This window comes from Protomyctophum parallelum (assembly GCF_964188405.1).
Source record: "Protomyctophum parallelum genome assembly, chromosome: 9".
In the NCBI taxonomy this organism is placed as follows: domain Eukaryota; kingdom Metazoa; phylum Chordata; class Actinopteri; order Myctophiformes; family Myctophidae; genus Protomyctophum; species Protomyctophum parallelum.
In genome coordinates, this window is record NC_139706.1 from 27,731,351 (window position 1) to 27,757,000 (window position 25,650).

General features: G+C 41.9%; 1 protein-coding gene across 7 annotated transcripts in view; it reads left to right on the forward strand.

Moving 5' to 3' along the window:
- Positions 1–1,264: 1,264 nt before the first annotated feature.
- Positions 1,265–25,650, forward strand: part of LOC310864716 (protein furry homolog) — a 67,944-nt gene continuing 43,558 nt past the window's right edge. For 3 of the 7 annotated variants that reach the window (XM_083773424.1, XM_083773426.1, XM_083773425.1), the window contains exons 1-6: positions 1,265–1,583; positions 17,147–17,346; positions 22,361–22,414; positions 23,523–23,662; positions 23,894–23,984; positions 24,396–24,475. In XM_083773424.1, the coding sequence (XP_083629550.1) occupies positions 1,367–1,583; positions 17,147–17,346; positions 22,361–22,414; positions 23,523–23,662; positions 23,894–23,984; positions 24,396–24,475 (782 nt within the window). In that variant the 5' untranslated portion in view covers positions 1,265–1,366. Of the gene's footprint in view, positions 1,584–6,078; positions 6,273–13,075; positions 13,374–17,146; positions 17,347–22,360; positions 22,415–23,522; positions 23,663–23,893; positions 23,985–24,395; positions 24,476–25,650 lie in introns of those variants that run through there. The other 4 variants (XM_083773427.1, XM_083773428.1, XM_083773429.1 and 1 more) reach the window with 2 other exon arrangements.

The following is a 25,650-nucleotide window of genomic DNA, read 5'->3' on the forward strand; positions in this document are numbered from 1 at the left end:
TACTCTATTAGGAATTCCTGTAAAATATTTCTCTTGAGGCTACTGTTTTTGACAGGTTCTTGACAAGTCAAATTACCACTGTACTGAATATAGTGGATGACAGGCTGTTGCCAGAGGCTTCCATAATAAATGTGTTGTGGCCTCTATAATGAAGTATTTTATGGCATATTTAGGCGACTTTAAAAGCAGTATAAGTTATCTGTGATTATTGATTGTCATTTTCCCATATTTTATAACTAATGCTGGGAAGACTTTTTATTGATAGAGAGGACAAGCGAGTATTGACTGGTTCTTGTTTCTTCCTAAAACACTATAATGCCTTCTAGTACATACACACTGGGGTGTTTGTATTGCTGATGTAGGTCAGCCTAGGAAAAACTGGTTCATGTAGTAGGTAGGTGTTTAGAAAAAGAATGAATTGGTACGGGGTAGACTACTAGCATTGTGAATGTTTTGGCTCCCCCCAGTCTGCTGTTGATTCTTTATGGCTTTGTGGTCATTTCTTGGGTGACAACAACCATAATGGTCAGGAAACTTTAGCGGACTCCAACACAGAGGACTAGATGTGTTTGCTGTACAGGTTGTGCGCAGAAGATTCCATGCAAGCAAAAACAACTTCTTAAGTTCATGGAGCAGGCAATATTTTTGTCAAACAAAACACGACACATCATTTTATGTACCGGTAGCTTATTTTGTTTAGTTTTTAGTTTTTTCTTGCTTCCTGGAAATATATTTGCCTGAATTATGTTTAATATGACTGCTGGATATTCACTCATTATCATTAATGGATCTTATCAGGAAATAAGAGCTGCCTCTCAGGATGTCTATTAGTTTTAGACATTAGTTTTAAACAGAGGATATGTCTTTTAGGAATGTCCTTGTGGACATACAGCAAGCAAGTTATGTTATAGGAAACAGAAGCACAGCTCCAGTCGACCCTGCGGCCTCTGCCCTCTCTCTCTCTCTCTCTCTCTCTCTCTCGTGCTTTGCCCCTCTCCTCTTTTTTGCAGAAATGAGGAGGGGCTGCCTTAGTAATCCTACACCTGCCCAATTCACCAATGTTACTGTAACTCGCTAAACTGCCCTGACAAGTGCAGGGTGTTAAAGCACACTGGAGACAGACTGAAGCTGGCAGTCCTGCATGCATCACACACGTACACACACACACACACGCACACACGCACGCACACGCGCGCACACACACACACACACACACACACACACACACACACACACACACACACACACACACACACACCCTGACGGAGATAAAGACTTGGGTTTTGGGAGAAGGAAAAAGAAGAGAGAAATTAGATGACGGGCTGAAACACTCGACACCACTTTAAATGTGTCCCCATTGGAACGAATGGTTGAACTTGCCGTGGGCACCCTGCCATCCGACATGTCTTTGGAAGAGAGTACAGTGAGAGACGCAGTGGACAGTGAGACGGATTGCTCTGAGGGACTTGATGAGGTTGTCCTGGGGCACATTGCCAGCTTACCTCTGGATGTGTTCCCACCCCGGGATTTCAGAGGGAAGTTTAAAATGATGCGTGCTAAGAAGAGGCCAACCATTCTTGAAAGTAGGTAATAGCAACTGGCAACTTTGTAGAACTGCAGTGGTCACTTCAAAGATTGTTTGTTTATTTCTTTTGCGAGAAATGCGTCATGGTAAGATGTTTATTCTTGAACCTGTGTAGAGCTATTACTAGCGGTTTATTATTGGACACATACTACTACTGACATCCCTTTGTGAAATACTTCACCTCCTGGTTGTATTTGACATTGTTAGTTACCCAGGAATCCTTTAGCTGGTCGATAATGTACTCTCAATACGTTTGTGAAAGATCATGTTAAGCTGCAATTTGTAGGGTACATTTTATGTCCTACCTGAGATTCAAACCTTGGTCTCCCGCGTGGGAGAGCAAACATCTGAAATACATCAAATAATAATAGTCGCTGTCAGGAAGAAACCAACTAACTTTTATTTTCATAAATCAATGCTATTGAACACTGTGTGTTGGTTTAAAAATATTGAACCAATGAAAAGTATTTAAAAGCACTTTGGACAAAACCTCTCCAAAAACTCCATTGGACCCTCAAACTGTCTGCTAAAGTGGCTAACTCAACCACCTCTCCCCCGACAATATATAAAGTCACAATACCATCTTTGATGAGGCAGTAAGAGGCTTTATGTAATTTCATTGGCATGTTGGTCTGAGTCATTGGCTTCAGTTGTTGATTTCACACTTAAATCATTGTGAGCGAGGGGGGGGGGGGGGGGGGGGTGTTTTATACTGTGAGATAAGCAGGAACTGTATAATAAGCATAAACAAGTGATTTGTTATGATTAAGCACAGAATGTGTGTGCCAGAATTGAGAGGCGCCAGGAGCAGGGAGACTAAGAGGGGGAGTTAAGGATTGAAGCTGATACCATGAGGATGGCTGAACTGACCAGACATGCCTCGCATTCCTCACCTTCATTTGAGCTTGAAAATGCTTTTAATAAGTGCTTAATGTGAACGGTCCCGCACCCACCTAAAGCCTGATCAGAGGTAAAGTTTACCTCATTCTTGTAGTTGGCAATGAATGCCTGATAACGTTGTAGCATGACTATTTCATTTTCAGTAAATGTTCCCATTTCCTACGGCATATCTTTGATTGATTTATTGATTAAATACTGTGTATTAGTCGGAAATGTAAACAGCACGTGCTACAGTAAAACATTCAGTGATATCATGTGTTGACAATATGTCATCAGAGTTTGCCTAGCCCTAGGGTGACAGTGGAGCTGGTGTTACACTTTTGCAGCATATGCAGCACAGCCTCTCAGAACAGGAGATGCATTCTTGTAAACTTATGTTTGCTGATGAGAGCATTTTTGCAACTGTTTTTGCACATCTGAAACAGCGAGCTACTGTATGATGATATCAGTGGTTTCAATGTAATGAAATGTAGTTTAGGGCGGCATGCATGGCTACTTTTATCCTCCCTACTTTTAACCTCCCTAATGTGAGTGCTAAATGGATGCTACAAGGATGCTTGGATATTTATGGTATTTATGAATAGCATAAGCATGTGCTTGTGAATTTATCTCTGGAATTATTTTAGCCCTGCTAGTGATGGGGCTCTAAGCATGGCTATATCCGGCTGTCCGTCGGGCCACTTTGGTCCAAACATGAACATGCAGTATTACCATAATGGACTTTTGTGCACATTCATGATCCGATTCCCAATAAACTCAGATCCAAATTTCTATGAAACTTGCTGAGTACATTCATGCTCCCTGGAAGATGAACACTAACTAAATTGAATGAACCTATGACCATCTAGTCACTGGATAATATTTATTCTAGATTTTAGTGCAACATTCAGGCTAAATTGTAAACTATTCACTAAAGATATCTCTTAATCTAAGGGACAGATTCCAGATGAACCCTACTGATTTTCGTGTCTCAATGGATTTTCCTGTAGTGCTACCCATCAGGCAATTTCTGTTTGTATGAGCAGCATGGACTATGGGCAATGAACTATGGGATTTTAGACTCATTCGTGTATTGGTTAGTATAGTATCATGGTTTATCTCATATCACATAATTGCAGAGCTATACAAGTATTAGTGTCTCCTTCCGCCCTCCTCCCCACTTAAACGTTTTCCTGTTTAAACGTTTTCAGGCCTTGGTGAAAAAATTATTCAGCAAGGGAATTACATAACAGTTTTACCCCATTTCAAACCAACCATATTAGAACATGGAGAGAAATTAACTGTTTCCCTCCTAATGATGTTAAATGTTTTGTTTAGGGACAATATTGCTTTTAGTTTTTTTTTTCTATAGCTCAAATACCGGTAGATACATTCACACAGCTCTGCAGGAATTTAAGGGAGTTTGCTTGAAATGAGTCAAAGAATTAATGGAATACCGTCTGCCCTTAATTCTTTTGAGCAGTTATAGACTGGAATAAAGCAGATTTATGGCCTACTTGGAACGATGCAAGTTGGAAATGCATGCCTCATCCAGATATTATGTCTGTGTCCCTTTTTTGCCCATATACAGTATGGCCCAGGCAGAGGCCTTTTTGGGGCGGTTCTGGACAACAGTGGGTCTGACCGACTGGACACCGGGAACTGTACCCCCCCCTGTGGTGGGGTGGAACGCGTGTGTTGATTTTGAAGTCGGTGAGGTGAACGGTTCTCGAGTTACGTGGATTACAGACGTACAAACGTAGTTATTAGATGTTGTGTCTGACCTTCGTGCATATTGATCTCCGTATATGTGCATTTGATTCCATATAGCATTTGACAGGGTTTGCGTTGATCCACCGACTCACCAACAGCACCACCCATTGGGCAATTTTAATATAGCCTAGGATACAGTATTATATAAAATACATGTAATGGTTGTTAATAATATGTATTATTGTCTTGGAAGACTAGCGGTCGTTTAGATGTCAGTTAATGGGGATCCTTTTTAATGAACAAATAAACAATAGACATCTCCTCAATATCATTCAAAGTGAAAGAAAAAAACTAAGATATTTTTCGGATGCACCACGGTGAATTTGAACCCACAACCTCCATGGTGGTGATTGGATTAGTTAGTATACTGAATATCAATTCATTGTTTATCGATACCAGTCAATTTTCCATCTTTCTTTTTTTCTTCTTTTTTCTAGACATTGACATGTTTGAATCTATCTAAGCTGTCTCGTTGGCTTTGGGAGTAATTTTGAAAGTTGAATTCACAAAACTATTTCTTGCATGGTATTGCCATTATTTTGACATTTATACACAGCAGCATAACTTGGAGACTACAAGCAGTCACCCTGTTTAGCATGCACTTAAATATAAAAGCTGCTATATTTCTCCTGTGTACAAATCTGTTATGGCCTGATAAATGTGTGAGTGCATTATGCAATGAAGGTCAAGTCCGTTGATGGACAGACAGAGTTCTTATGGGATTAGGGTGATAGCAGCAGTGAGGACAGGTTGCAAAAAGGCTGTGGAAGATGTATTTCATATTCCACATGGTTGATGTTCATCTGCCACCATTTAATCAGCATAAATATTAAACAGTTTGTAGGCATGCAACATTGTAGAAAAGTTTGATCCTATTTGGAAATGGAATATAGTAATAATATTATGCCATGAAGGCTGCTAGGGGCCTTTGTAGTTGCTTAGCCAATATTACAGCAAACATTATTCAATATGGGAACATAATCTTTAATGCTATAGTTGCATACTTATAGACCAAATATGTTCATTGGAACGTTATGACATCAGATTAGCAACACTCTCCTTCTCTCTGCCTCTTGTGACCCACTTCTTAATTGATTTATTGCGTTCTCTTAAGTGAACAGCGGGTGCTAGAGACACATTTGGCTACATCGTGTAATACCACAGCAGGGATTGCACTTTGAATAACATACGGAATTGCCATGCATCTGTGTCTATTTACAAGTGTGCAAAGAAGGAAAGGGGTTAAACATTCAGTCAGTCATGCCTCCCAGATCCCTCGTGTCTGTGTCATGGAAAGCTCTTTAATCCTGGTGGCGTGCTCATCCTTCCAGTTTCCTTGTCTATCCTTTGGTCTCCCAGCTGTGCCTGTGTCATGTACGGTCCGGACAGCTTCCTGTGTCTTCCCTCTCCAATCTCAGTGACGGCCACCGCTCAGATGCTTCCAGTCATGCTGAAAGATGCACGAGCCTCTGCACTTATTATCATTACTGTCAGCCCTGCGCACAAGACAAACAGTAGTTATTATTAACTGCGCTTTGCTAAGAGGATTGCTTCCTGCGCTCCCAGCCTCCATGCAGTTATTTAAAGGGAGCTTGCACTACCGCCCACTGCCTGCCAGAGAATTAGAGAGACACAGTGTGAGATAGATACAGAGAGAGATACAGAGAGAGGGAGGGAGAGAGAGAGAGAGAGAGAGAGAGAGAGTGGTTGGGGTAGAGAGAGACGAAGAGATAGTGACAGCCAAGGACACACAAGGAGGAGGGGTAGAGCAGTGGTAGCATGCTCCCTCTCACTCTTGTCAGAGCCACAGCTCTGTGTGCATCATAGAGAGGTGACAGCAGGCTGTACCTGCTGCTTCCCCGTCTGACTGCTGTTGCTGCTCCTGGGAAAGCACACACACACACACACACACACACACACACACACACACAAACAGAGGGGAAGTGCTCACTCTGAGCTGCGGCCATGGCCAGCCAACAGGACTCTGGCTTCTTTGAGATCAGCATCAAATCTCTGCTGAAGTCCTGGAGTGGCAGTGAGTAGTAGTCTACTTTGTTGATGTTTTTGTTGTTGTCTTTCGGGGCAGACGTGGCAGCAATAATAATTGCTGCCACGTTGTGGTTATCTGTTATTGTCTCGTGGGGGTTAAATAAGGTTGCTTTTCTGCTGTCTGTAGAACCGTACGTTTCGCTTGTGATCAGTCGGTAGAGGGAAGATGCTGAGATGCTCAGTGTGTTTTTATTGCTCAGTGCATGAAGTTCCGAAAGTTAGAAAGGTTACACTTCCAGCTAAGACCACCAAAAGTAGCCTAGTCACTAATGGCAGAGGGCCCATAACTAAGGTTTTACCACCAAATTGTGTTCTGCTGCTAGCTATAAAATAAACAAACATAGGATCAGGAGGAGTATCAGTTTCCTGTGCATTGCCAAATTACTACTGATGGTGGTGGTTCCATATCTCACTTCTGTTGCCTTGTCTCAGCCTCCAGCTTTCCTTTCCCTTAGATGGGTCTTCTACAGTGTCTAAATAGCTCCTATTATGTACTGGGCCACTCTAATAGGATTAGTGGAGGTTCAGCTTGGTCGCATGTCCTGAACGGAGCTCACAACTCCACTGTGGTCCATGACCACATGTAAGATGGGAATCATTATGATTAGATGCCAGATTTTTGTGTCCCATGTTGATCCTAATTTTAGAGAGTCCAAAATAGTCTAAAATATACGATATACAAGCTCACAATGCATATCATCGTAATCCGTTGTGAGCTTGTAGATATTACATTTTCACCTTTAATGACATGCCCACAATATTGGGACACCAGAATAAAAGAGGTTACAAATTGAGACACACATTGGCTGCAAATGTACACTTTATTTAGTGTGTTTGCTCGGTTATCACTGTGGTAAGTTTACACATGTGGGTGTCTCCACTGTCAACAAACTGCAAAATGCCACCTGGCACTCAGACCGAATGGTAATGTTGCTTAAAAGATAGAAGCATCCGGACCTGCACCACCTGCATATTATCTATTGAATGAATCTGAATGGATACTAAAGGACATACCGTCCCACTCTACACTGAGAAATGTTGTGCCATCTCCTGATGATGTTGCATAATCCTCAGAGTAGGTCATTTTGCTGATAAATACGTAGTCAGACGTTGTACCACTATCACCCCAGAGGTCTGCTTCTGTGCTTTTAACGTTATCATTAATTATGTTATCTCTCAATCTCTCTCTCTGCAAAACATCCAATAAACACTGGCCATTATGCACTGAATCACAAGGTGCTAATGAAGACATTTCTTTTTTTTTTTTACCAAGGCTCTGCTTCCAGTGCTCTTTTCTGTGGATTGGCAGAATGCCTACTGAAGTTGCTGAATTAGTTGTCAAGGGTAGCACAGTGTCTCGTTCATGGTGGCAAGGATGCCATTGATGGATTGTGCATGGACAGGTGTATGGAATATTAAGTAGCACTTGTATCTGTTATTTTTCAATTGTTGTTTTTGTTTTAACGTGAGCAAAGTAAGAATAAGTAAATAGTAACCTTAAGGGGTAATTTCCTTTTTGCCAGTGTACCAGTCCTTAGGCAAGACAAGCACAGAGCTAGCATTGTATGGCAGATGCATCAGGTCTTGTTTAGATTTTTTTGTTTTTGTTTTGTTCTCTCCTCCTCTAACGCCTCTCTCCACAACTCTTGCTCTCTAAGCATGGTCCATTGTCAGCCAATCAGAGCAGGAGGGGAGGTGCGATGAAAAAGGCACAGTCGTGGTGATCTCTGATGATTGACTAAACAAAGCGTCTATGTGAGGAGACGAGCTGAAACAATCATGGTTTCATTGTGTTGTGCAGACGATGTCCTTAGGATTTAATTTCTACACTGCCTTGCATTGTGGAAGGTAGAGATGAATAATGTTCATCTTCCATCCACTGTGAGAGACACACTTGCATTTCAGCAGGTTCTTATATAACATAAATGGCCTCAAATGCACCCTCACAACATGCGGTAGTTTCCAGCATGATGTCAGCTTGCTAAAACATGGCCGATGGTCAGTAGTTGTAGTTACCGTTTTTGTCTAAACGTTTTGTACGCCTCTGAACAGGAGAATGTATTTGTTCATTGGCTCCAAATATTTGCTTCCTCCACTGACATGTCAGCAAGGTAATTGTGTCGTAGACCACATTAAGTGAATTGTAACTAAACATTTCTCCTTGCTGAAATGATTACTCATTTTGAGTAAATATATTTGTGAGTATTTTGCTGTGCAGTACTGAAGTTGGAGTACAATTCTACTAATCAAATTTTCTGTTAATCTCCCCCTGATAAAATCACAAACCTTTTTTTATAAACTCTTAACTGCCATCAATACAGAACCTAAGCACAATATAATTTTATTCCCAGCTCAAGAGGAAGGTTAATTAAATGTTAATGTTATTCCTATGCCCTCATGACATGAAATCGGACAGATCCGTCTTGATCACATATAGAGATAATGTGTACCGATTTGTATTAGTATTATTAAAACATTTATTCAGCAAAAATCGACCTTGTGTTGGCGCTATAACAGGACAAATGCGCAAGTCTTCCTCTGCCTAGCGTGAATGTGCGTGCAATCAGTGTCACGGCAATCGGACGCTCTGTTTATCATTTGAGGCATTTTGTTCAACATAACTCCTGCTAACTTGACATGCCAATCGTAGCCAATCCAAGGATGGATTATTATTATTCTACTAATCTAATTTTCTGTTCATCTCGACCTGATAAAATCACACAAAACTATTTTATAAAGAGCCAATAATTCAGAACCAAAGCACAATATAGATACAGTAGATAGAGTAGATACCTTTTATACGTAGATGGATAATATCCTTTTATTCCCAGCTCAAGAGGAAGATTAATACAATCATTACGCAATATACTTTTATTCCCAGCTCAAGAGGAAGGTTAACACAATAATTAAGTGTTAATATTATTCCTATGCCCTCTACCCATTCATAGGAATGGGTTCTAACAGCAGCTGGCTAAAGTGCTCTCAAAAGTCTCTGTTGATACTGGAACGTTGGGTCCAGCTAGGAGGTCAACAATGGCATTTACATATACTGTACACCCACTCTGTTCACAAAATACTTCTAAATTGATCTCAATGGGATATGGAGCCTCTCCATATGAGTATATATTTGCACAGGCATAGTAATACTAGTCAAAATGGACCTTATGGGGACATTTTTTCTAGTCCCTTGAGGGAATGGTATTTTTAAGTGGTGTAACCACTTCCTTAAGTGACTACTGTATGTGTGTGGGTGTTTATACTGGTGGCTGGTCATGATTGTGTAGTAGCCCGCCACACAATAATGCAAAGGGGAAACACTGGGTTAGGAAGAAGCGTTTATGGGTTAGGGTGAGGGATTAAGGTTAGAGTTAGTTCTTCTTTTTTAGGTTGGTTGGTCAGCAAGTTAATTAGAATAGTTATGTTTAATGGAAATTTTTAAACATGGACCTAGGATTCCACAGGGGAACAGCATGGCTCCATGGCCGTATTGAATGTAGGGTGTCATTTCATCCTTGGCCTAAATGTGCGTGCAAAGTTTCATTGCACACTGTGTTCATGATTTGAGGCATTTTGTTCCAAACGGAAAACTCCTGCAAACTTTGGCAGCCAATCTTAGCCAATCAGTATGGAATATGAAAAATCTGAAAGACCTGTTTGGTTTAACGATGATAATCTGTACCGATTCGTGTGATGTTTGGACAAAATCTGTAGGAGTAATAAAGTAAAAGAATATAACTAGGCCTATAACTGTGAACGATTTGGGGCATGCTCTGGCATGCATGGAGTGTGCACAGTTTCAGTGTGATTGGGCCAACGGTGCCGGAGATAAGCTGCTCATAGATGGACATGGACGGACAGGGTTGAAAACATAGTCTTGGCCATGCCTTCATCCTGGCAGAGGCAATAATAGTGAGGTACTTCTGTGGCCTACTGCTAGTGCATACAAAGTTTGCCACTGATTGGTGAAATTAGCTCCAGACACACAAGTGCGCGCGAACGCACGCACGCACACACACACACACACACACACACACACACACACACACACACACACACACACACACACACACACACACGCATGGTAAAAAAGAGAGGTTTTGTATGTTTGTATTGTCCTCTAGGGAGCACCACCATGCTCAGGGAGTTTTCAGCATGGCGATGATGTAATAGCCACTGCCCAAGCTCCTTGTTTGCCGAGTCACATGTAGTGTTGCAGGCTTAATACAGCTCCCTATTCCCAGACTGGTGCCACACTGGTTGCTTTCTTTACCTCCCGTCTCCAACTGAAGTCATGCAACATGAGACTGCTTCATTCAAATGAGATAAATGTGAAGACAATGTCAACTTCCTTATGTTCCAGTTAATGTGATTTATTTCGTGTTTTAAAATAGGGCTCCGTTCGACTCTGAGCACTATTGATAATGAGTATCGGGTTGCAGGGCAGTTAACTTACTGTAATATTATGTTATGTTGTTGTTGTTGTTGTTGTTAAGAAATTTCCCTTAATACTGTTAATTCCTTTTGCTGTATGTGCAAAGATTCCTGCCAACAAAAATCTTCTGATTCAGATTATATTGTCTATATTATCATTTTTTATTATTATTCAGTTTCTCCTTTTTTAAAGTACTTATTCTGCCTCACTTCACTGTAAGAGACCAGGTCGATTTTGAAGGTGCAGTTTACCAGGTCGTGATACATAAATTGGCCTCGCTCTGCGCACATTCGTATTATGAAAGGCATATCGGCCCGTGTTGAACGCACTCGGCCCGTGTTGAACGCACACACATTTGGCATACCGCGTCCCTGAATATTTTAGCATTGTGGGAGTGTCCATATGTTAATTATTCTCGCTTTGCGCAATTTGCTATTAAGCCCCTTGACCTAAAGACACTCAGCGCATAACGATTAGACGTGGGTCTGACCACCTCATAAACGCAAAAAGCACTGTTTGATTTGACACTTGAGCGGCTCTGGAAGGCTGGTAGAGTGTTGCCATGTCTGTTTATTATAAGCGGCTTATTTTTCTGTAAAGTTGCTTTGAGTGGTTGCTTTTCTTGTTTCTAAAGTGGTTATTTGGGCTTTTCTCCTAATGTTGTTTAAACCAGTGATCGTCACACAGCACATTCCCATGTCAAGGATCCCCAGATGAATGCATTTGCCCAACTAAGGACAGCTAATCCAAAAATTAAATAAAAAGATTACTTTTGAAAATAGCAGATCTATACCAGCTCACAATGCATCACATTCATTCATTAAAACTATGAACTCTGACTGCAGGGGGATATATAATGATCATTATAACAATGTGCAAGAACATATTTAAAAAGAAGGAAGAACTTTATATTTGTGGACAATCAAAATATGTTTTTTTATTTTAATGTGGTGTCATTCAAATTAATCTGGATATGGCAGACTCACTATTTAGAAAATAAAAACATGGCACTTCATTTAAAATAGGTTACAGACCCCTGTTATATGCGCTTATTTTTATAGACCTATTTACTTGTTTCTATGAGACATGGCAGTTTTGCGTCTTTAAAAAAAAAAATTGAGATTAGAAACGGCCATAATTCTTTCATTTCTCAACCTTAAAAATAAATAAAAACATCTCCATAATCCGTGGGAAATGTGCTTTCATATGCTGTATCACACCCGATTCAAGTCTTCTTCAATAAAATGCTACGAGCGAACTCAGCGAAGACCATACCATCGGGGCCACAGCATTACGCAGCACGCATTCAACTCATTCCTTCGTCGTGACTTGAATGAAATAAAATATAATAAACGTTATTTTACTGGTGTTTTTCAATAGAAACAAATAAAGAGCGTGTGTAGGCTACTGTGTGCAAGTGCAACAGTACATATACATGCATGCACTAGGCTATATTTCTTCCGTGTCGGGATGGTGATTGAGCTCTTCAAGTTCACAGCCCGTTTGGTCTTTCATAAAAAAACGTTGATATTAGCCTATAAACACTCATGGTTCTCTCATTTCTCAACCGTTTTATTAAATGTAAAAATCTCCATATTCCTTATGAATCTTGCTTTCATTCGCTGTATGGTACATGGTTCTATCGTTATCGAATTAATTAATTACGCATGGATTGGCAATTTGCCAATATGCTGCTATCTACTCGCAATTCCATTCCGATCTGAAAGGTGGGTCTGTTCTTTTGAGGCATAAAGGTGACAGCATGCAGTGCAATAGGAATAATTAACCCAAATGTGACAAAGGCATGTCATGTCTTCTATGGTGCCAGCCTGAAGAAATGTCATACCACGACCCCCAAAGTGCGCATTCCGTATGTGACATCAGCTGACTGGTAAAGAGAATAGTACGGACATGTTGATTGGGTACGTCTCAAACACGCCTTAAACACACCCATGACTAATTCAAGGCCGTTTTGCGCACTCCGCGGGGTGTCAAAAGCGCTTCTTAACATGCCCAAAATTGCAATATGACATACTACACGCCCCCAGATCATAATACTGTAATTAGATTAGTAATATAGAAGTAAGTAACATAGAAGTCCTAAATCGACCCCCTACTACAGTGTTACAGAGAGTGGTGTTTACGCTGGTGGTCTGTGCAGCATGTGTTGCATGGTGGGGGAATAGGGAGGGCGGGCGGGCTGATCTGTCAGTATAGTGTGTACCCCAGGATAAATATAGTCACACAACTATGCCACCATAGCATGTTAGACCTCATCACTGTGCTGTGCCTCAGCTAAAAATTCCTGCCTGACCTTCACTCTTGGAAGACACTGCTTGGTCACAAGGCGAGAGTGAGCCATAGCAGAAGGCAGCATAGAGAGAGAGAGAGATTGAGAAATCGTGTTGTCTAAAGTAGAAACCCATACTATCACTTTTTAAATCAAACCTAACCCATGTTCAACATGGAAGCTATGCCCAGCAGGGGAACAGAGCCATCGGACACGCAAGACATGGGCTTTGCTGGAGTACACTAGGGTGCATTTGCCTTGCCTCGGCAACAACACTTGGATACTATATCTTCCTTACGCAACTATGGACGGGACGGCTGTATGCTGGTGTAAAGCCAGCGTCATCAACTTCATCAAGGGTCTGGGTAGGTGCTGAGCCCAGCTGGAAGCCATGCCAGACACACATACATGCTGGGCATTCATCACGTCACAGGACATATCAAAATGCTCCACGAGGACTGCCAAAGAACTCTCTACCCATGCCAGTGCCCCCCTCACCCCGCTGCAACTTAGAGAGGACTGCGTAATACTTTGAGGCCTTTGTTCACTAAATATCATGACCTTTATTCATTTATATATTTGTTTGTTTTTATAATTCTTAATCTGATCATAGCTTAGTTAGGCCTGTAGTGACCTGTACTGCTGTATATCTACAGCTGGATTGTATTTGTACTGTTATTGGGCTGCTTGCATTTTCATGGAAAGCCTTCAACAGTTAAAAGTAAACAGCCGGAGAATAGAGCTGCTTAAGCAATTCACTAATGTAATAGTTTTATGTTTCTTTGACCTGAGGGCAATTGATTTAGCTGCTATTGGTCATTAAATTGAAATAGCACTCCTAATTATTCTGTTCAATACATAGTTCAATTTGTTGTTGTACTGTGACAGCACCGCTTGAGACTTATATCTGCACTTCCTGATTACTGCAGTGTATGACAGCTGATTATCCCCTACATCAAGAAATAGACATTACAACTTTAATTCTGATACTTTCAGATACACTGCATACATATTTATCACTAGAGGCCTTATTCATTAAATATAACTATAATATACTTGTTTCTGTATGCAAAAACATCCCTAAAAGATGAGTAACAAAGTAAATAACCAGCACTATATAACGGCATGAAGAATGTCATAGCTTGGATAAAGCTAGCCAGCCAGCATAGGCAGGGTCAGTGATAACGTTTCATTGTTTTGTATTATATCAAATATAGGAACAGCATCTGTTCAGAATCAGACATATTGTTGTCTTGGACTAGTGGTACTCTGCTTCAGTTATTCAACAGGTATTAGAGAGAGACAACTCTCTATAGTACAGTTCTACTGTACTGATCTGGACAGGTATGCAAATGTTTCATTACATGACATGGTATATTTTTGCATTATTATAATCTTATCATTAAGCAGTATATATAGAGTTCATTGTCTTCAGTATAACATTATGGTTTGGATTCTCCCTAAGTCCACAGTGAAGTTTTGTGGAAATAGCCCACCTCTGATGTTTTGCATTTGACTTGATGTTTATTACAGTAAATGCATCTATCCAATGTACTGTACTAATGCTTTGTCTCTGACTAGAATTTCGCGGCCGCTCATCCCAGAGTTACATTGCCGCGCACTATGGGAAGAAGGAAATTGCGGGAGTTGACTCCACATTTAGTAACGGATGGGTTATTAGTTGTTATTATGTGTCCTTATTAGTGTAGTGTAGTGTAGTCAACACGTTATGGCTCATACACACTGCCCGGTATTTGCTCCGATTATGCTGTCGGGGAGCATTTTTGGCGCTGGCCGACAAAACCGCTGATCTGACATTAAGCGGTGCCCAAAAGGTAGATCAGGATCTACCAGTATAGATCACAAAGGCTTTGCAGTTAGACCACATGACATGGCCCTAAAAATATATATAATTTTAATATAAAAAACGACTTTTGCATCTGCCGCTTGAGATGACCTGAGATGACTTGATTGATTGACATCAAAAAGGGCCTGTCAGCTCAAACACACAATGCAATACTTGTTGTTGCGTACAATCATCAGTAGCAAAGTGAAATACCAAAAATAAAAACCCTACCATTTCCATTTCCCCCCCTCTCCCATTCCATGTGCGTTTGTGTTATAGTTCTCTGGCCTCTGTACTACTGCCACCTACCGTCCATTTATTGTATTACACAGTGGGTGAAAGAAACACACCCCTTAAGACTAAACCCCACCCATCAGAGGTGTAGCCTACAGTATATTAGCCCAATATTGGCGTGACGCATTTCACTTGAATAATGTTGTGTGCACACGTGCGCGTGCGGAGAAAGACAGTTATTTAATGAAACTCAAGATTATAACGTCCTGTCTCACTGCCGCCGTGTATAGGCTGCACGGCTATTCGTGTGTGTGTGTGTGTGTGTGTGTGTGCGTAGCGTGGCGAGAGAGAGAGAGATCGTGGCTTCCAGGCGTGCGTGCGTGTGCGTGTGTGTGTGTGTGTGCGCAATCAAATGTACTCGGCAGTATGGCTGGCAGGCGAAATGGCGAATTGGAACGGTGTAATTGTAATAGTTTGCCACAAACCAAAAAGTGTCAAAGAACAATGTTGATGTAACTAAGAGATTCACTGAGAGAGCGATATTTTATTTACAGAGATTTAGAAGGAATAAGCAAAATCGTGAGGCGAAAGTTCCTCTCCTTCCTCTTTTTTTTCTCCTGCGGAGTCCGGACAGTGGACAGGACTGTCAGGGAGACTCGGAGATCAGAGCAGCACAGGCTGAGAGGCAGAGCTAGTAGCCAATTAAAAGACGGAGTAGTAGTTGCCAGGTTCGCGAATTGTAAGCGAGTCGTAGTGTGTGTTGAATGGCATTTGAATGGCATTTGTGGGCTTGTGAATGAATTTTCTCACATGTAATTTGTGCTCACTTGCATAGACCTGGCGAATTTAGCGTGGTGAAAGGGCAACAGTGTTCCGGGGGTGTGGGTGCTTCGGGCGATAATGTTTGTAGTAAACAAATGCATTGCCACCGTGAGTGTGGACGGGAGGCATCTTTGGTGGCACTGCAATGAACATTTGTTGGCGGGTGGTGTTGAGAGTGGTCGATGGGCGCGATAGGAGGAGATAGCGTTGCAACACTGCGAAGGGTAACTGTGTGACGTCACTGCCCGTGTGAGTGTGTGTGAGTGTAGTGTGTAAGATGGTGTTGTGGGTGTTGCAATAGCGACGTAGCTGTTGTGGCTTTGGGTTTCTTGCCATGTGCTGGGTACAAGTTCTCACTTGTTAATATAGATAACCACCTTGCTGTTCAGTCTCATACTAATATGCATACCCAGCATACAGTGTACTGTGAGTACTGTCAGCTGAATTAAATGAGTTTGTCATTTTGAGGTAATGATTGTCAGTACTATATGCTACTGCTGTATTGTTGCTCATGACTGAGTTAGAAGTGCACATTTTTAACATCTAATTAGGTGTTTTGTACACTACTCGCTGAGATTTCTTTGTGATTTTAGTTTTGAGGCATAGGACTGTAACACTGGGTTATCGCTTTCGCTTTAACCCTGTGTTAAAGCGAAAATAAAGCTTTCGCCTTATTTTATATTTTTTTATAGAGGAATGGGGAGAGAGATGGGGGGGGGGTGACATGCAGTAAAGGCCGTCAGGATTGGGAATCGAACCCCAGACTTGGACTACCGGGCTACCGGCCAAGGTGCCTGGACCGCTGAGCCACGGCCCAGGCCACACTGGGTTACATTTGAACAGTAACTAGTTGCTTAGCTTGTGGACTCTGTGGCCTAAAGCTGTATGTAATTAAACAACGAGCCACATCAGAGAATTACTGTAGCTGAAGGATGGCAATGACATCTTCAGTGCAAAATGAAAACAGCAGCTGCCAGACACAGCTATGTATGGTGTTTCAAGCTCTCGCATTAGAAATAAAGAACAGTCTTGGGGCAAGCTGTTGCCCTTTGGACAATCTCCTTCAGGGATGTTCAACATGTTGGGAAGTTTATAATGTCCATGTATGGAAACGTAGAAACATAGATATAAGCCTCGATCTGTGACTGAGTCCCTCTTGCCAGAATTGTGCTTAAGTGTTGACTTTAATGAAATGGATTTCCAAACCTTGACTATTTTCCATTGTCGTTTCCACAGCATCGCCTGTGGGGAACGGATACAGCAAACCACCCATCCCTCCAGTCTGCTTTCCTCAGGGAGAGAGTGGTCCCCCAGCCATGATGCCCATAAGCATTGATCCAGAGAGCAAGCCGGGCGAATATGTCCTCAAGAGCATGTTCGCCAACTTCACCACACTGTCTGAGCGCAAGATCCGCATCATCATGGCCGAGCCACTGGTGAGTCATTTGAGTGTGTGAAGGTTAATAATGTAAGACCGCGTCACTTGCTGAAAATAACTGATATTCAACTGACAATTTGGTGAGCTGCTAAATAGAAATTAGGCTCCAGTCCAGTGTCTCGGGATGATGGGCTCTTTATGTTGCCTGCTGGTCTTGTGTTGTCTGCATTGTACCACTGTTTGTCATACCAGTAAGAAGCCTGAGGGCGAGAGAAGCGACCAACGTGCACTGGCCATATATGGAGCATATCTTGATTGTACAGGGTGTCAAATCAAGATGTGGCATGTCAGAACAGGTCAGCTCCATATATGGAGAACTAAGGGTGGCAGCGGGGACAGTGTATTGAATGTACAGGGTTTGATGAGGGCCCAGGTAGAGGCCGGGCCTTAACTGGCGTTCCCTGGCCAGACGACCGCGCCGCTCGTCGGCAGTCTCCTCCGTGAGAGTGTGGAGGTTGTATCAGTGTGTGCACGCATCCGCCTGGGTGACGTCAGACTGCTGGGCGAGTGCAGTCGCTTTGGCATGGGATGAACTTTGACCAAGAAATGCGCAATGAAAAACAGGTATGACCAAGGATTCATGGCCATGGCCAGGGTTCATGTCATATACTGTATAGCGTGTCTTGGAGACGTGACTAGACGTGATGTCACAATCAGGGTTCATGGCCACATACTGTATAGTGTGTCTTGGAGACGTGGTATGTGATATCACAACGCGTGACCATATATGGGGACAATCCCGTAAATGGGGAAACATATTAAAATCTGCGATTAAACAATGAAAACATTGCTGTTCTTTATAAATTTACTGACATTAGGGTAGGTACCCTCACAAAAAACATGCAGTAATCCTGGTCTCTAAAACTACCTCCCCCTGGCCAGCCGAGGCGCCTGATGGAGGGGAAAGGAACTGGTCGGAATAACGAGTTCCTTCCACACACTACTTCCGGCCGGGGAAACTCCCCCCTGTCAGGTGAAAAGAAGCAGCTTGGACTCCTCATGCATAGAAGGAAGCATGAGGTCAGTCCACTGCCCCCCCAGGTTGACAGAGGAAGTGTAGCGCCCTGGATTACATTAGATAATTGACACTGGGTGAAAAAATGGGTTGCAAAATCGTGGGATACAAAATATATATTTAAAAAAAAATGTTGTAATGTAAATAATCAAACTATATACCAGTAAGACGCCTGAGGGCGAGAAGCGACCTAAAGGGTGAGGTTGCGTGCACGCATCCGCCTGGGTGACAGCAGACTGCTGGGCGAGCGCTGGCGCTTTGGAATGGGGAGTCAGATCAACATAACTTCCTGGGTGACTGTAGACTTCCGGAGCGAGCGCTGGCGCTTTGGCATGGGGGTAAGATCTTAATTTTCAGGCCTGTTAAGAACTCTAGTTTTTCCCGGCTGCCTAGCACGGCTGCACTAATAACTTTGGTCTAGAGTTTAAGGGGTCGATTTAGGACTTCTATTTTACTTACTTCTATATTACTATTTACTAATCTAATTACAGTATTATGATCTGGGGGCGTGTAGTATGTCATATTGCAATTTTGGGCATGTTAAGAAGCGCTTTTGACACCCCGCGGAGTGCGCAAAACGGCCTTGAATTAGTCATGGGTGTGTTTAAGGCGTGTTTGAGACGTACCCAATCAACATGTCCGTACTATTCTCTTTACCAGTCAGCTGATGTCACATACGGAATGCGCACTTTGGGGATCGTGGTATGACATTTCTTCAGGCTGGCACCATAGAAGACATATGACATGCATGCCTTTGTCACATTTGGGTTAATTATTCCTATTGCACTGCATGCTGTCACCTTTATGCCTCAAAAGAACAGACCCACCTTTCAGATCGGAATGGAATTGCGAGTAGATATAGCAGCATATTGGCAAACCATGCGTAATTAATTAATTCGATAACGATAGAACCATGTACCATACAGCGAATGAAAGCAAGATTCCTAAGGAATATGGAGATTTTTACATTTAATAAAACGGTTGAGAAATGAGAGAACCATGAGTGTTTATAGGCTAATATCAACGTTTTTTTATGAAAGACCAAACGGGCTGTGAACTTGAAGAGCTCAATCACCATCCCGACACGGAAGAAATATAGCCTATAGTGCATGCATGTATATGCACTGTTGCACTTGCACACAGTAGCCTACACACGCTCTTTATTTGTTTCTATTGAAAAACACCAGTAAAATAACGTTTATTATATTTTATTTCATTCAAGTCACGACGAAGGAATGAGTTGAATGCGTGCTGCGTAATGCTGTGGCCCCGATGGTATGGTCTTCGCTGAGTTCGCTCGTAGCATTTTATTGAAGAAGACTTGAATCGGGTGTGATACAGCATATGAAAGCACATTTCCCACGGATTATGGAGATGTTTTTATTTATTTTTAAGGTTGAGAAATGAAAGAATTATGGCCGTTTCTAATCTCAACATTTTTTTTTAAAAGACGCAAAACTGCCATGTCTCATAGAAACAAGTAAATAGGTCTATAAAAATAAGCGCATATAACAGGGGTCTGTAACCTATTTTAAATGAAGTGCCATGTTTTTATTTTCTAAATAGTGAGTCTGCCATATCCAGATTAATTTGAATGACACCACATTAAAATAAAAAAACATATTTTGATTGTCCACAAATATAAAGTTCTTCCATCTTTTTAAATATGTTCTTGCACATTGTTATAATGATCATTATATATCCCCCTGCAGTCAGAGTTCATAGTTTTAATGAATGAATGTGATGCATTGTGAGCTGGTATAGATCTGCTATTTTCAAAAGTAATCTTTTTATTTAATTTTTGGATTAGCTGTCCTTAGTTGGGCAAATGCATTCATCTGGGGATCCTTGACATGGGAATGTGCTGTGTGAGGATCACTGGTTTAAACAACATTAGGAGAAAAGCCCAAATAACCACTTTAGAAACAAGAAAAACAACCACACAGAAAGCAACTTTACAGAAAAATAAGCCGCTTATAATAAACAGACATGGCAACACTCTACCAGCTTCCCAGAGCCGCTCAAGTGTCAAATCAAACAGTGCTTTTTGCGTTTATGAGGTGGTCAGACCCACGTCTAATCGTTATGCGCTGAGTGTCTTTAGGTCAAGGGGCTTAATAGCAAATTGCGCAAAGCGAAAATAATTAACATATGGATACTCCCACAATGCTAAAATATTCAGGACCGCGGTAAGCCATAATGTGTGTGCGTTCAACACGGGTCAGTGTGTTCAACACGGGCCGATATGCCTTTCATAATACGAATGTGCGCAGAGCGAGGCCAATTTATGTATTTCCATTGGTAAAACGCACCTTCAAAATCTACCCATAAATGTCTAGAGTTTGGTCTAGAGTTTAAATGGACAGGTATCAGTCAAAAGGGAGACATCGAAGAGGAAGGATGGATGGGAAAGGATCAACATTATGGAATGTCAGAACAGGTCAGCTCCTATATACAGTATGGAGATCTAAGGTTTTAAGGTTTGAGGTCAGATGTAAAGTTGCTGGCCAATATTGATTACATCAGGGATCTCTATCCCTGATGATGTCACGTGATGTCACTTGCTCCATCCCTGATGATGTCATGTGATGTCACGTGCTCTCTCACCCCGACCAACCAACACACACACTGACGGGAAATGCACGATTCCATAGTTAAATGCGACCTTCGGTCGCAATAAGCAAACTTTAATATAGAAATGGTCAATGGTGCATTTATATAGTGCCTTTATCCAAGGCGTTTTACATAGGTTTTGTAATTCATTCACCCATTCACACACACATGCATACACACTCTACCCCTGAGCCACCATTGTCAGAGAAGAAGAGGAGGAAGATAAGAGGATATCACGCTATGACAGACTTCTCATTAGTTTGGATCCTGTGGCCAATGCCACGTGGTCCAATTCTAGGGAATGTGCATGATTGTTAGGAAGCTGTTAGTTCTGGCTCTCGTTCCACAGGGAAGTGTTAATTACCACAGGGAGTGTGTCTGTCCCCTCACTGCAGCATGCCCCTCTACAGGTTTGGATGTTTGTTTTTGCTATCCAAGACTGGCGGTGTCATTTTGTTTGAGACCAATGTTGAACAAAACAATTAAATCAGAGGGGTCTGATTTAACTCTCTGACAGAGAGTATATAGAGCTTTGGAGGCCAACTACGTACGTACTGTAGTGGTTTAAGCCGCTCCTAATATGAGTGTCACAAAAGCTGTATTGTACTCTGCCTCGCAGGGTACATATTAAATACCCTACAAGGCACAAAGTAAATGGACTGCATTTATATAGCACTTTTATCCAAAGCGCTTTACAGTACAATGTACTTCACTTTCACCCATCGATGGTGGGGGAAACCATGAAAGGCACCAACCAGTGCTCATCGGGAGCAGTTAGGGGTTCAGCGTCTTGCTCAGGGACACTTCGACACTTGGCCAGGAGGAGCCGGGAATCGAACCTGGAACATACCTCTACCTTTTACGCAGCCTAGCTTTTATACAATTCTGTCTCGCTGTCCAGGTTAGCAGATCTCAAGACCTCTTCACAAACAGCTTTCATGTACTGTACTTGGAAATCGGATGCAATATACAATACTAAACACATCAAGGAGACACTCCCTAGTGCAGGAGAAGAGTTTTAATATTGATCTCCATCCCTGATGATGTCACGTGATGTCACGTGCTCTCTCACCCCGACTATCCAACACACACACTGACGGGAGTCCAGAGACCCTACTTTATATAGGCACTATCTCTGATGAGTGAAGACTACGGTAATGGAACTCATCACTCAAATTCCATCTCTAATGTGTGACATAAACATAGTAGCTCCAGCCTGGATTCAGATGGATGACAGTCACATTGATTAAAGAGAGACTATACCCTACTTTTCAGAAATCCTCATCAGACAGTCCCTATAATAGCAGATGGATATATAACTATAAGCTAAACTTAGAGGACCACCACCACATCAATAATCATTTACCTTTTTTTATGTTTTCAGGAAAAACCATTAACAAAATCTCTTCAGAGGGGGGAAGATTCTCAGTTTGACCAAGTGAGTACTGTGAGAGGAAATAGATAAAGGTTCTGAGCAAATTGTGACATATTGAGTTGATTATTACAGTGGTTCTCAAAGTGGGGTCTAGGGACCCCCAAGGGTCATTGAGGGGGTTCCAGGGGGTCCCGACTCCTTAGCACAATGTGTTAATATAGCATCACAATCATTTGAACTGCTTTAACCCTATTTTATGCTGTACTTTGGCTATTAAAGAATTGTCGATGTACAAGCTCACAGTGAGCTTAAAATATTGTTCTTTTAATTGAAAAATCTTCAAAAATGTTAATACATTGGATTATCCGCATTCACTGTTTATTTCATCATGAGATGCAGTAAATACATGAGGTAGCATTTGATGGAGCTACAGTACAGATGAAGTCTGCAACTCTGCATACATGTGCATTGCCTATACGTTTAAAAGTAAACAAATCAGTGTTACATTCGTCTCTAGTGCGAATCTACATTGACATGAAAAGGGTAGATGCCTGAAAGCCCCGCTAACATCCCAAAAGGTCTTTCAGAGCCAGTCAAGGGCAGGGAGTGTTTACCTAGAGTGCTGGCACTGGTTGTGCAATAGGTGTGTCCCATAGGTCGGTGTGGCTGTGCAGAGAGGGCCCTTTCACAGTCACAGGGGTGTGTTTGTGCTGCTGCTTGGGGCCATTCAGCCGTCGCACAGAGCCAGGATTCTTCTCCCCCTCTGCGTTGAATGAAGGGCGCAGTGTTCCCCGGGCTGACCAGACTCTCCTCCCTTCCTGTGTGCTCGGAGTTGGACCCGACCTGTCCCGCCTTTCCTTCCTTCACTCTCCCCTCCCCGAGGGTGAGAGGCCACCTCGTGGGCACCTTGTCCCTTTGCACAGTCCCCACAGGCCTGTGGCTCTCAAAATGTTTCATTTAAATGACCCCTATAACTCTGTGAGTGTACAAATGGAACCAAAATGGTTCAACTTGGTTCCGTTTGTAGACTTACATACAGTACCTGTTACATAGGCCTATACCTGTCAACCCTGGACTCAACTTTGACAACCACTGCCATAATAGAATGATATGGTGTGCTACTGTAGAGTAGCTGACAAGCATGAACACATTTGCTTTAATGTTCCTTCAGTTAATAAGCTCCATGAGTTCTTTGGCTGAGTACTGCCTCCCCTCCATCCTACGCACCCTGTTCGACTGGTACAAGAGACAGAACGGACTAGAGGAAGAGATCCACGAGTACAGACCAAGAGCAAATACCAAATCCAAAAGGTGAGTTACATTTACTACGAGTATACAGTATGATAGTGTGTCATGACTCATGATCTATACGTTGTATGTGTATACATGTATATTTTCACATTAAATTAACAAAGGAATTTACTGTGAAAGCCAAAAGCACACTTAACTTAATTGTTGACTTAACTTTTTTCAAATATCGTTATAACTGCTATTTATGAATGTTTCAAATCCCCATATATCTATTGTCTCCACTCTCAACAGCGATGAGCAGCAGAGAGATTATCTACTTGAAAGGAGGGATTTGGCTATTGACTTTATCTTCTCGCTTGTCCTCATAGAAGTTTTAAAACAGGTGACTAGATTTCGCTCCATGTATGCCCCACACATTATTTATATTACACATTATTTATTCAGGGCAAGTTGCGGCTGTGAACAACACATTCTTGTAGAAATGCAGGATGTTTACCATGTAACATATTATAAACCCATTTTGGGCGGGAACCCCTTTTGGTGTTAGCATTATGTTATGCTTTAGCGATTGAAAAATAGCAGATCTACAAGCTCATAGCGTGCCACCGAGTGGCGCGCTACGAGCTTGTAGGTCTGCTATTTTCGAAAAATCGAAGAACGACTGACATAGAAACACTTTTTCAGAAAAGTGTCAGGATGTAGAAGACATTTTTAGAATCTGATGTCAGGTCAAAATGGGTTATAAACAGAACATAAGATGGAATAGATAACAGTTCTCTCTCTCCATAACCAGATGCCGCTCCACCCTGTCCTCGACAGTTTGGTCAATGATGTCATTAACTTAGCCTTCAAGCACTTTAGATATAAAGAGGGGTAAGCTTTTTGTTTCTTTACAACTATTTCATTTTTTTTAGGTTTGGTTTTCTGCTCTTAAGCCCCGTTCAGACCTAAAGAAGCTGGAAAAAAAAGCTAACCAAACTCATTTCGACGCAGCTTTTTTTTGAGAAAGTGGGCGTGTACAAGGTACCTGTCACTCCAGCTGCCTGGACTGGCTTTGAGACGAGAAAGAAAACAGACAGTTTGAGCAGATGCACATTTGAAAGTCTAAAATGTAAAATAGCGACTGTAGAGGAGAAATAATTATATATTTAGTTACATCATAACCTATTTATCGATGAATAAATAATATAATCTTGGTAAACTTGTTTGTAAATAACCGAACGCACCGGATCTCAATCCTCCCCCGTCTTCACTGCTCATCTCCCCCCCACTCCGCTCTCCTCTCCCCCTCTCGAGCGAAACCCTCCGGGCTTTTTTTTAAAAATAGCGGCTCTGTATGTAATGTTAATGTTGATTTAGCAAGAGCATACCGTAGAAATACAATCAGGTTGGATCAGGGATATGCATATCATACAACTGATATAAAGGCTATTAATTATTGATCTATCTCGCGCACACACACACGGTGCACACGACGCGCTGGGGACTCGGGACTTTAGTTCTTTGTCTATAGACTATATACAGTATATATCTGCTAATTTATAAACTGTGTGTGTGTTTAGTCCACGGTCAGAGTCAGCTACGGGTTCAGTTGTTCACCTCTCCGGTCGGTGGGAATTAACCGGGAGGGAGTAATTACTGCAGGGGCACTGAGAGAGGACTGGCTCTTAATGATCCCCATGCTCCTCCACGGTGCTCACTGCTCCACCACCCCTCCCTCCCCATTAGCGCAAGTTTGCTTTTTATTTAGCAGATGATGTGAAACTATAGTAGCCTAGTAGGCATACTTTTATTACTCCATAAATAATCAATATCACACACACACACACACACACGGGGATTGTGTTCTATCTATCTATAAATATAGGCTATCTACTGTCTTTCAACTTTTGCTATGAGGTTCATCGATAGGCCTACATGAACGCAATAAACCAATTGAAATGATTCCCTCAAATAAATCTTATCTACTGTATATGCGATATGCGATACTGTATATCGATTCAGAACGCAGCAAACCAATAACAAAACACGGGCAACATATTGCATAA